General features: G+C 39.1%; 1 protein-coding gene across 9 annotated transcripts in view; it reads left to right on the top strand.

Annotated features, from left to right (window-relative positions):
• NFIA (nuclear factor I A) overlaps positions 1-13,518 on the top strand; it is a 445,480-nt gene that overhangs the window by 308,850 nt on the left and 123,112 nt on the right. For all 9 annotated transcript variants that reach the window (XM_082228754.1, XM_082228759.1, XM_082228753.1 and 6 more), the window contains exon 3: positions 3,603-3,668. In XM_082228754.1, the coding sequence (XP_082084880.1) occupies positions 3,603-3,668 (66 nt within the window). The remainder of the gene's footprint in view (positions 1-3,602; positions 3,669-13,518) is intronic.

The following is a 13,518-nucleotide window of genomic DNA, read 5'->3' as shown; positions in this document are numbered from 1 at the left end:
ATTTTTAGGACTGCTCTGTGAATTTCCTCTTTAATAACCAAACACTGAAACTCTTGACTGTGTCAAATCATCTTCAGTATCTGAATAAAAATCAAGGAAACAGAATTATATTTTGTTTTGAAACATTTTGGTAGTTTGCTTTCTTCAGAGCCATAGTTCCCATGTTTAATCCTGATGGTAGCCGAAAAGACTGAAGGGTCTTTTCAAAAACAGAATAAATTTAAAGATAGCCAGGATGAAAAAAGAAGGTCAGAAAAAGTATAAACACTGGGATAAATTTGTGACATCCAAGCTTTATTGTATTTCAAAGCCGAGAACGACATAGTATAATTTTATATTCCTTGTTTGCAACATAATATCATAATATCCTTTTACAGTACTTGTTTATATATAATACTTCATTCTGATATTATTGTAATTGTACATGTCAATCAGTATTATATATTTTAGACCCTAGAAGGCACTGAACTCCAGTATAGTTGGGTGTTTCTTGTTGCTGCTGTTTTTGTTTTGAGGGGCAATAAATATTGTCTAGCTTCCTAGCTGTTTCCTCTAAGTGCTCCATGCCATGGTATGGAAGGTAAAGTTTTAAATGCACCAATTTCTGACAAAGAAAATTAGCACCATTTTCTGCAGCAGACACATTCGCTTTAATAATCCTGTAATGGCTTGATTTGAATAGAAATACCATGTCACCCACAAAACTCTGCAGTGCTTACAAATCTTTCATCTTTGCTGAAGTAGGCCTTAAACACAACTATGAGACTGTTCTAACCAATTTTGATGCCCATTTCATCCACAAGAGAAATGTAGTTTATGGGAGGACTTGCTTCCATCAAAGAGCTCAGAAGTCATAACCTGGATAATCTCCTAAATCATGCAGTAGTTGTCGAAATGGCACTATGGAGAGTTGGAGAAACAGAAAGAATGTTTTGGGACATTGATCCTGTGGACTTTGTTTTAATACCTGACACCAAAGCATGAATCATACGGAGAGCAGGCAGAATCTCCATACCCTTCTCCCCCCAAAATGGAAATTAAGCTGGAAAGGATGGAGGAATGCAATAATAGGAAGTATTGTAGTATGAACCATTGGTCCCAGATATCAAGACAACTGAGAAAATAAATACGTCTGTAGATCTGAAAAAGCATAATGATGCTGTAGTCAGGTGGGAAAACCACACATCTTATTGCAACCTTATAACATGTTGCTGTTCTGTTCTTGTTTAAGAAAAATGATAAGGTTCTTGTCTTGTTTCCTGACTAGTGTGTCCTCTAAGCCTTCCATGGCAAAAGTGGTATACAATTATATGTAAATTTAAAAACAGAACAAAACAGTGTGACCCAATAGCATGAACATCCTTTAAAAGAATAGCATACAAATAGTTAGCAACTCCTGCAGCCCAGTCATAAACACATTTACTCAGATGTAGGTCGCATGTGGGTTATTCCTAAGTAGGGGTGCATAGGATTACAGAATTAGAATTTTAACGTGCAAGCCATTTCATCTTAAATGACAGTATAATAATACTATCTCACAACACTGAAATTTGGCACAGTGCTAGATGAGTTGTTTATTTTTTTAATCATTTTCGTTTCCTTTAGAAAAATCAAGGAAAAATTATTTGTTAATGTTTGGCAATAAAGACACTAATTCTGAAATCCACTATGTCACCAACAGTTTGGTTGAACAGAACACACATTGAAAAAATGCATTTGAATGAAACTTATTTTAGATGTTTAGATGTACAATTGTAAATACACACATTGTTTCGTGTACTTTAATTAGCTATAGTTTCTTAGTTGATACGGGCTTGCCGATTTTACTCTACAGTGGTACCTCGGGTTACAGACACTTCAGGTTACAGACGCTTCAGGTTATAGACTCCGCTAACCCAGAAATAGTACCTTGGGTTGAGAACTTTGCTTCAGGATGAGAACAGAAATCGGGCAGCAGGAGTGGGAGGCCCCATTAGCTAAAATGGTACCTCAGGTTAAGAACAGTTTCAGGTTAAGAATGGACCTCCGGAATGAATTAAGTTCTTAACCCGAGGTACCATTGTATAACAAATGCATATTGACAGGAGGTGCGGAGGGGGGGGGATCCATATGGAGTATCAAAAGTTTCTTTATGGTAGTCTGATAATTAAAATATTCATTAGCTTAAAAGCTAGCACGCTTTTCAAAAAATAATACGTTATCATAGTTTGACCCAAAGTCATCAGCAGTACTTCTTCTTTCATGCTGTTAATACCTCAAGGGCGGTGTTATCACTTCATAGCAATAGAAGTAAGATTTTCAATTTAATCACAGTATGGTGTTATGACCTTTTGATCTTGTGTGGAGTTCTCTCTAAAATGTGGTCAAATTTCAGACTTTTTCACTGCACCTTGGAAATTCAAGGTGAAGTCAACTCAAGGGTTGCCACAAGCATAAGCTTCTCTCTATCAATGCCAATTAGACAGAAGGGGGATCTGTAACAAAATGCTAGTTTCAGCCAGCCATGCTTTCTTCCATGATATTATACGTTGCAGGGGGCTGAAGCAGGGCATTTCATTCCTTCTGTAGGCGCACACATACAATTTCCTGGTTTTCTCTTCCAGCTGACACTCAGCAGTCATGACTACTGAGCACTGAGCATGCTCAGATGACATTGGTCCATTTCTTTTTCGTGGGATTGCCCACTTCAGATATTTTCAATGTCCCTTGTACTTCTGGAAACCTCAAGGTTTCCCAGAGCATTGCTGATAATTCCTTCTTGTTTCTCATTGGCTCTTCTTTGGCACCAAGGTCCTGTTTTAGTACCAGAATCTATCACCATTCACCACTTGAGTTCACCACTTAAAGAGAGCAATAGATGGCTTTTCTGAGCATTTTTGGCTAACTCTCAGAAAGGCACAGGTATGGGAAGCTCTTCCACCAGCTGTCTTTCCCCCCAGTTTTCATCCTCCCCAGCTTCACACACTATCTAGGTTAAGAGAAGAAAGGAAAATAGCAGGTGTGATCCCCAGCTTTTCTGAAGTTTCGAGGTCTGCCAACCCTGGGAATTGCAGCTCTGGGAACCTGGGGCATTGGCATCATGAAACAGAGAGGTTTCTAGGGTTTAGGAACAGGCATAGCTCTTTATTCAGGCTGAAATTCATTCAGAAGCTTCTATGAATTAAAGCAGCTGATTAAGCCTGCACTTTCATACAAAGGTAGTTAATAATACAAACATGAAAAGGTTAATGTCTCAACAACAAGTTGTTAGGCTATTGAAAAATAATGACATTGCAGTATTAGGGAATCTCACATGCCCCAAACCCACACTGGATTACAAAGCCAAATTCTTTGCCTAACGGCATGGTTTTTCAAAGTTTTCTATAATTACGAATTTTGGTTTCAGATTTTGTAGAATTTATTCTACAACAAAGTTTGATTAATGGAAAACTATGTAATGTAATCTGATTACTCCATTAAAGTTCAGTGAAAATATAATACTGTATATTCTATCGGATGGAAATATAGAGAGATTGCAATATATATCATCTAAAGTCTGGAACTTGGAAATCTTATTTCCACAACCGATTCCTATAATTTTTGGTCATTTTTATGTTTTTTAGATTCAAGTCAGTCTGAAAGTCCAAGCCAGCCAAGTGAAGCTGATATCAAGGACCAGCCAGAAAATGGTAAGTATGTACCTGTTGCTGCCTTAGATTCTTTTAGTCCATATCTCTTTGGGTTTTCCCCAGGGAAAATTAGACTTGTACTGTCTCTTATCAGCAAGTGCCTCAGCTGAGCTGTGTGGAGTTGGTTGTCATTAGCAGGGTCGGCAGAGCCCAACAATCCCCACCTACTGATCACACACACACCCTTCACCGCTAGTTACCACCACCCGTCCAATATAAGAGTATTTATTTTTTTCTTGAGGAAGGGGATCAGCTGGCTGGGACATGCAAGAACTGAATGGGACATGTAAGAACTGTACTGTTCGAGTGTTGAAGATGAACACTCAAAAAAAAAACCTGACTTAAGCACTTGAGCAGCTCAGTTGATTTGGGGGGGGGGAGTCAGGTGGGTGATGACACTTTGTTACTTTCCTCGCTGAGACTTAAGCATGTGCCATTTTGAACATAGCCTTTCCCGGTCAGCAGATTTGCTTTAAAGGTAAAGGTACCCCTGCCTGTACGGGCCAGTCTTGTCAGACTCTAGGGTTGTGCGCTCATCTCACTCTATAGGCCGGGAGCCAGCGCTGTCCGCAGACACTTCCGGGTCACATGGCCAGCGTGACAAGCTGCATCTGGCGAGCCAGCGCAGCACACGGAACGCCGTTTACCTTCCTGCTGGTAAGCGGTCCCTATTTATCTACTTGCACCCGAGGGTGCTTTCGAACTGCTAGGTTGGCAGGCACTGGGACCAAACGACGGGAGCGCACCCTGCCGCAGGGATTCGAACCGCCGACCATGCGATCGGCAAGTCCTAGGCACTGAGGTTTTACCCACAGCGCCACCCGTGTCCCTCAAGAGACTTAAGCATGTGCCATTTTGAACATAGCTTTTCCCGGTCAGCAGATTTTCTTTAGATCTTCATTAAGAACAGGTTCAGCATTCCTCGTAATGTATAGAATACTGTGGGTGAGTAGCTTCTGCAACACAAATCAGTAAGATGCAAACTGCACCAGCTATTCCTTGAATGTGCCACAGGAGAGTAAAAGCAGCAGCAAAACACACGCAATCTTTGAAGAGCTGGGCGCCATTTCAAGTCAAAGAGGATTGAATCCCAGGAAGTCCTTGTGCAAGCGGAATGAATCCCACTAGTGCATTGGAAGCCCCCTCCCAAACCCCTCCTAAATCTTCTGAAGAACAGATTGGGAAGCAAGGGGAAGGAATGGAATGTTCCACTGCACAAGTGGAAATTGTGTTTCTCATGCAAGGACTCGGACAGAACGCAGGAGCTCGAGTCCTTAAAAAAAAAAGCAGCAAAAAGAAGTTGTTTGAAATCCTGATTTCCTATTACTTCTTTTAGATTAAAAAGCATAAACAAACAAAAGCAGAAGACAGCAATGAAAATGTATCAGGAGACATTATTTAACCCGTGTTCATCCTTGATAGATCTGTGTCATCCTGCTTCCTGGGCCCCTCTCTTAGCAGAACTGTTTTTCCTCCATGGTGAATTCATGCCATTGAATGCTTTTGTCTAAACATTTTGTTAACATTGTCTTTTTTAAAGAAGAAGAAGAAGAAGAAGAAGAAGATAAACTTGATGATTCATAATTTCCCCCATCAAACTGCATCAAATTTATTAGAATGTGTATGGGGACATGGTATGCCTTTCAAACTTCAGCATTTTGAAAAGAAGTCAAGCCCTCTTGAAGGAGGAGGGAGATGCTATTTATAGAACTCTGCAAAGATTAGTGCTGGGATAGTGAAATAGAAAATGACAGGAGTTCAAGTCCAGCAAAGCTCTTAATCATCATGCGTAACTGTCATTTGACAGACAGAAATTGATAGTACAAGTTTGAATCGTAAATTTAAAAGTTGGGTTTTTTTCAAGGAATTGGCTGCTTTTATACGTAAATGCAAACAGGACAGTATACATTAGTGCAGCTGTGTACCAATGTTTACTGAATTAATTGCTCATTAAACAAATGTAGAGATTTTAGATCCCCCCCAAAAAAAGTTATTTAGCATCTAAATTGATACTAATTGTAATTCCAGTGCTTTCTTTGTGCTTTGAGTTGCAATTCCTTAACTGTACCTCAGTAAAGGAAAGGCACCTTGTTCTTCCTAACAGTAAAAAGTGCTAAATAATGGCATGCAGCTACTCATGGAACTACCGTAGTTCGTAAACCCTTGTGATAATAGTATTGAATTTATAAAGGTGGCCTAAGAATTCATCCACCCACTTATTTATTTAGATAGGGATGCGCATGCATGAGATTTAAGCAGGTTTAAATCAGTAAGAGGGCACTTCAAACCTTCCCATTAGAAGCAATGGGACTTTAAATTTGTTAAACTTTGGCTGAATGGTGGTCCAAAAAAACCTATTGGACATCAAAGACATTATGGCTGTAGATACTTTTGTGATCATGGCAAACAAAGATACTAGAAGACCATCCTGCCTTTCCTAAGAAAGTCAGGATGCAGACCATATGACTGATGGAACCCAGAAGGATATGCAAATACTTTTCAAGGTAATGTCCCAATTTTATGCCTGAGAAAGGTGTGCTGAAACAGAGAGCTTAATCCTTTCCCCTCATACTATTTCCCCTCTAAAAACCACTCTGAAGCTGCTCTTCACTGGGAGATACATTGGAGGGACTGGCTTTGCAGCAGAAAAATAGCCCAAACAGAAAGTGTTAAATAGCTCCTTCCCACCCTCAACTTCCATTCCTGCTTTGCATTCTTAAGAGAGAGAGAGAGAGAGAGAGAGAGAGAGAGAGAGAGAGAGAGAGATGCAGTTGTGTATCATGTATAAATTGGCCCTAACCTTACAATAATGTCATTGCTATGCATGACTGTCTTTCCTAAGGCTGCCCCTTCATTGTAGAAGATAGATCAATATCTCAAAGAGACTTTGATGAAATCAGAGGATGACTCTCCTGGCATTTGCATGTTGAACCCAGTCTCATACTACATTGCCATAATTCAATTGAATGCATGTTGAAATGATAAGTAATGCAGTTAAAAAGTGGTTCGTGTCATCTTGCTAACATTCTTACAGAACCTCATCTTTATACCCATGCTTCTGAATACGGTTCAGGAGAAGGTTTTGCTCAAAGCTGCCATATTTATCACAATATGGAAGCAAACAGTTTGGCTTATAATATCATTTAAATTGCAGTTTGAGGACTACAAGTTCTGGAGTAGCTATTCCTTTAAGATAAATTAGTAGGAGGAAAGAGTTAATAACAAGTAAAGTAGGCAGAAAGGGTGCCCAGTCACATGACTCAGAAATAGAGCTGAATTATGGATATAGAGATTTATTCATTACAAATCTAACAGGAAACCATGGTTTCCCATTGTAAGACTTCCACTATAAGCCTTGTGGTTGCTCGCTCCTCCTTTCCTCTTGTCCTTCATGCATGAGGAGTGGAGATTAAAAACTTTGACTCTTGGTTTTGTATAAATCAATTTCCTGCTCTTATGATTCATCTCTAACATAACCAATAGTTGGCTATCTGTTCACCTTTATTGTGGTTTCAAGTGGCTTCTCACTGATAAAGCACCAGAACTGAATTGATAAGATAAATGTACTAGGTGAAGATCAGTTCCAACATGAACCATAAAACCACCTCTGTGCAAAGAGTATGTTCTCCCTAGATTTGCACCCTTACTGATTCTTGTCTGGTACAGAGGTCACTGGCGCCCACCAATGCACTATGCCACAATCTGCTTACCATGGTAGCATTGTTCACAAGAACAGCAAACACTCTTTACTTCATGCATAACCCAGCCATAATAAAGTGTTTCCCTTCCTTTATTGCTTCTAATCCCAAATTCTGAAGTTGTTAATCCTATTTCTAGAACTTTGAAGGACAGGGGGAGGTAACTACATAGAAAACTGTTGGAAAAACTACTGAGCAACTTTTCCCCTGCTGTATAAGTACTTTTGTATATTGGCTATTTGTGAAAATTACCATACAGTGGTACCTCGGTTTACGAACTTGATCCTTTCTGGAAGTCCGTTCTTAAACCGAAACTGTTCTTAAACCGAGGCGTGCTTTCCCATATGAGGCCTCTTGCCACTGGTGCCCTTCCACCATTTGGATTCTGTTCTTAGACCAAGCTGAAATTCTTTTAAAAAATCCGGTTTTGCGGAGTTCGTAAACCAAATCATTAATAAACAGGACTGTTCTTAAAACGAGGTACCACTGTACTGTATATTTTAAAAAATGCAGATAGCTTGGATATGCTATTGCATATTTAGTGTGTTTTCGTATTAAAGTCAGAAGTATGCAATTATTTGCAAAGGTCTTTTGTGTTATAGTCAGTCTTATACAGTTACTCCCCCTGATCATAAATATTGTGCAGGTTTACTGGTAACATAACTCCCATTGACTTCAGCAAGACTTTCCCTGGCATAAGTGTGCACAGGATTCTAACCATAGTCTGGCTGTTGGCATCACTGCTATTCTGCTGTAGAGCTCCTGTGCAAGTTGGCTGTCAATCCAACGTCATATGGGGGAGTCACTCAAGGTCAATTCTCAAGACAATGTTCAGGCCAATCATGAAGGCTGCCTCACCAGTGACCTACAGGTTGCAAGAGCTGCAAATTGACAGAGCACTTTGGATGTCACAGCTGTTAACCATTAACCTCCGCAAGAAACACATTCTGATAAAAAAGAAATCATCCAAGCAAATACTGACACAAAGTACTGATAGCATGAAGCAAATGTTTGTGGCCTGACCACATGGTGCCTGAAGGACATGACATACTCATTGCACTTTGAAGTTAGCAGTCTCTGTGAAGGAATAGGCAATGTAGCAAAAAGAAGTATCTGGTTTCTCAAGACAGGAGAGGACACACACACACATGAATATATATGTAGTCACAATCCAAGAATCACTTATTACATATCCAGTAGGACACCTCCATGCTGTTTCAGTTTGCTTCTCAACTTACTCAAAGTGCAGGTTTTGTTCAAAACCAACTGGGGTCAAGGCATTTAGAACACATATTTATTCCTTATAGCCTGTCCATCAGTTAAGATAATCTTCTCTAAGTGTGGCTCCTCCTTGGAAATTAGGTGAGTGACTACCAGAGAACATGCTTTTTCTCATGTGCCAAACAAACTCTGGAACTTTCCTCCTAGGCATGGCTGATGGTTGCTTCATTGCACTGAGAGACGTGTGCTCAGTTTTCATGTTCTTTTAGAGATGACCTTTTAATTGGTTTAGTTTCTATTTTTATCTTGCTGAATGTTTATTGTGTTTATCTATTGTAGGCTTTATTGGTGTTTTAATCCAATTTATTATTTATTATGTTTCTGATATGGATTTTGTTTGCAGGCACTTATCAAAAGACAAGGTATAAATCTTTGTAAGTGAATAAATGATGGAAGGAAGGAGAGTTTGAGAACAGTCCTGTACCCACACAGGAAGATAGCTGGGTGTTAGGGCCATTCCAGAAGTGGGTACCTGCAGGAGAAAATGCTGTAGGCAGGTAATAAAGAAGATTTAATCAGAAAAATTGTACAGTGGTACCTCTGGTTACGAACTAAATTCGTTCTGGATGTCCGCTCTTAACCTGAAACTGTTCTTAACTAGAGGCATGCTTTCACCAATGGGGCCTCTTGCTGCCGCTGCGCTGCCGGCACATGATTTCCGTTCTCATCCTGGGGCAAAGTTCTCAACTTGAGGTAACTCTTCCAGGTTAGCAGAGTTTGTAACCTGAAGCGTTTGTAATCTGAGGCGTTTGTAACTCGAGGTATCACTGTACTTGTTCAGCAAGAATTCCAAGGAGGATAATATAAACATAAGTTATTGTTTGTTTGTTTTTGTTTTCGTTTTTTTACTGTGACTGTAGTTCAAAATGGTTGTGCAGATATGAAACTGAGTTCTAAATCTTACATCATATGTAATATGATTCTACAGCAGTAGACTCCCAAAACAGTTAGCCCAAAAAGTTTCTTCCTTAAAAATGTCTCAAGCTGTGCTACAAATTAGTGTATCTTTTGCTGTCAACCCAGTAACCCTTGTCCTCAATTTGCATACCATAGCTTCTTTTTTAACTCCCTCCTTTAACAGGTCCAATGAAAGACCTGTTACTTGCAGTGAAATACAGTAATTAGCCACTTATTTCCTGTTTCGTGTATTAATTGAAAGGGCTTGCACTGTAAATATAGAACCTGTAGATAAAAGTGCACTCTAAAAATCAGTCAGTTAATAGAAGTATTCATTACTTGGTCGTAATTAAGGAAGAGTTCTGAGACAGAGGTATGTGTAAAAGTTTTATAGGTTTCTTCCTTCCTCATCCATTTTTATACTTCCTCTTATAAAAAGCTTATCCATTGACTTTAGAGGTGCTGAGAGGTTATTGTCTCATGAGCAGGCCTGTCATCTTGTGAGGAATTTTACATTAGACTCTTCCTCTTATACCTCTGCACATGAAGAGCCAAAATGAGGGGAAAGAGAAAGAAGGAAGGGAATTTCTGTTTTGACTTAGAGAGGATTTAAAGTTTGCTCACATTCAGCTTTAGCAGTCACAGGGAAAGCCTAACAGATGCCACTTCATCCTGTGTCAAGTGGCTGTGTTAGGGCTTCGCCAGTTCTCTACAAGTCGCCTAAAAATGTGAGCTAGTAGTGGCGTGCTGAAAGCGAGGCCAGGCTACGTCAGTGTGTATACTGGACTTCTACATGTTAAATGTCTGCAAACTGGGTACTAAAACAACCCTAAAAGGGAACTGAAATCTGGTTTTAGTGAATGAGAGCACAGTTTGGGGTTATGATGGGGATAGCAATAAATGGAACTGTTTTGCTCAAATGTCTTGTTGAACCATTTTTTATAATAAAAAAAATTAATTTTTTATTTTTTATTTAAATTCCTCCACCCTGTATGGATTCTGAAGTCCATTGCAGGCTTCAAAACAGAGCCCAGGATGGTAGCTAAACTTAGCAAGGCATGTGCAGCAGCCCTGTACAATGTAAAGACACCATTATGCCACATCAGATGCTTTCTTGCACTTTCCTGGGAAGCCCCAAACTGGAGTAAGTCATATAGATAAGAAGGAAATACAGATGGATCCAAAATTAATGTTATCAATCTTTAGTGGCCAAAATGTCAGAATTCCATATGAGGAAATGCTTATCATTTTGTTTATAGCAGCACGCTTATTAGTTGTGAGATGCTGGAAGAATTTGCAAGATCTATCAACAGATGCATGATATAACAGAGTATGGTCACTTATACTGGCAGAAAAATTGAGTGCAAAGACAACAAAAGGAAACAGATAAAATAGAATAGGGTCAGGGTCACTTGGTTCCCCGGTTGTGGCATGCCATTGTAATAAGGGAGAGTGTAAAGTTTCCAAGTATTCAAATGTAACGTAAGGCAGACTGCATAGCGTAATTTATCACTTTAGCTGCAGTGGCAGAAGTGTCTCCTTGTGTTGCAGCAGCCAAAGCAGCACTGTAGCGTTTAGCTGCATGTATGCTGGTAATCACGTCCATCACATTTCCTGTGTTTGTTTGCATGTGTTACATACTATAGTATTCCTAGAAGATGTGGGTGTTTGACAACTAAGAAATTTTGCTGAATGCATGCAATGAAATACAGTATGCCACTTCTTTCTCCTCCTCCGTCTCATCTAAATGATGCCAAGTGATTTGTCAAATGATTCTTGAGCAAGTTCTTACAATCACCTCCAGGCAGTTTAGTCAGGAGTCTTAGAAGTAGATGGGAAGCACAACTCTAAGCTACTGTGTGTGTTTCTCAGAAAGTACCAAAAAAGCAAGATTGGGAGATTGAATTCACAAAGAAAGGTTGCTCCTGTGACTTGTTAGAATAAACCTTGGAGTCATTTATAATAAAGAGGTAGTGATTCGAGCTACAGATCTCCCTTTTCATTTCTTTTTAATGCTTTTAACACAGTTTAATCTGTAACTAACTTTATTTTCGGTTGTTGATCTTACTGTTGCACCAATGAATTGTTTCCCTGCTACTTAATAATGTCAGTTCTGGACAGGAAATCCTTCCTGCTCCTGATTTGTTTCATTTGTGTGTGTTTTATGCTGTGGGAAGCAGTACTGGTAGAGAAAACGGAGCACTGTAATGCGCGGCTATAAGAAATAGCCCTGCTTGATTGGTTTATTTATTTAAAATGATTATAGTCTGCCGTTCTCAGTAAAAGTCTCTCTTAAGACAGCTTACATGATAAAATTTCAAAACTACAACAACAATGCAAAAGTATAAAATGCAAAATATACCAATAGTGCTTAATGAAGCAGAAATAGTAAAACACCAAGTAAAGTCAATATATAAAAACACAATTCACTCAATATGAATCAGGGGAAAGATTCATCTAGTCCAGTGTCCTGTTTATCTCAGTAGCAAAACAAATGCATTTTTTTATACTCTCAAAGTTTAATTCTTATAGAGCAGGTCCTTATTGCAACTAGCCCATTTTCTAACGGAACATTGGTTTTATTCACTCCATCCCACCTCTACATCAACCTTAGCAGTTGTCACTTACCGTACTTTAAATATGTGGTTCTCAGTGGTTGAAGGAGGACTTTGTAGAAAACTATGAAATAAGTTTCTGACAGTACCTAGGTTTCTCATTTGTGATCTGGAAAACTTACTGGGCAAACTTATGAATCAAGCCATCTAGAAATGATCACAATATAGTTTATTATTTATTTGTATACCACTGTGTCATAAAGATATATCACAGTGGTTTACAACAATATAAAACATAAAACCAAACAATAAAATCATAAAAAGTTTTTAAAAAGTTAAAATAAAATAAACATCAATAGACCATTGTGGGGGATGTAATCTTAACTGCCTGTGAAGGGCTAGCAGAACAGAAAAGTTTTCTGCACTTGTTTAAAAGTCGGCAGAGAAGGCACCCGCCATAGGGCTCCTGAATACTAGTACAGCTAGGTTCCCCTTCAGATCTCAGCAGACATCAAAATTCAAAAGATCGTGGATTTTTCCTCAAAAATCTGAAAGCAGCAGCAGAACAGGAATTTCAGAAAATACTTATAGATCACTGCTGCAAACTCCCGTGTGGGTCCACCTTCCAACATATTTCAGGATGCTGCTTATGGCATATGCAGTGGCATATGAAAGTGAACCAGTGTTTCCAATTTTATGTTCCATCACAATCCATAAAAACCACATCAAGTGAAAATGCCCTCTTACAAATATTATGTAAGGACTGCAAATATGCACAAAGAGGCCTTATTGGCTGCTTCTCAAATGATCTCTACCAGGAAACAGCCAGAATCTAACTTTGGAAATTGGAACTTAAGTACTCATTTATTTATTTCAGTTGACTTTTTGTAACCTAAGGCAAGGTAGTAGAAGGGTTACATCACATTTTGTGTTTTATACGCTTTAACTTTTCTTTTATCCATCCCAAGTATTTGAGGGGGGTCACACAATAAATCAAATCAGCAAATAAGGAGCTGGCTTCAAAGGTTCCCTCCTGGCAGTGGTAGGGTTTTTTTCTCTGACGTAGTGAGTCAAAGTTAGGGAACCTTTTGGACACAGCCCAGCTTGTTTAAAATTCTTCCTTCCACGAATAGAAGAAAATGTTTCATTGGAACTGGCTCTTGGAAGATTATTTTCTTCAAGGCAGCAGCTGGTTATCACTGCTCTATTTCACTACCCCCCTTTTCCCTTCCTTTCAAATTGTAGCTTTCTTGACCCATTTTCATTAAAGAAAAACTAGGGGAAACCTGGTCCTGAGAGTAGGAGGGCAGCATCTCCTCCATGCTGACTGATGAATCTGCCAGTGGGAGTATGAACAATCTAGGAGTAGAAATATAGAGCATGCCCTGAACCACATAAATGTAAATTGTTGTTATTAGT

The sequence above is a fragment of the Podarcis vaucheri genome (assembly GCF_965113315.1).
Source record: "Podarcis vaucheri genome assembly, chromosome: 6".
Classification (NCBI taxonomy): domain Eukaryota; kingdom Metazoa; phylum Chordata; class Lepidosauria; order Squamata; family Lacertidae; genus Podarcis; species Podarcis vaucheri.
The sequence above is the reverse complement of the archived record's forward strand: the minus strand, read 5'-3'. Positions and strand labels throughout refer to the sequence as shown.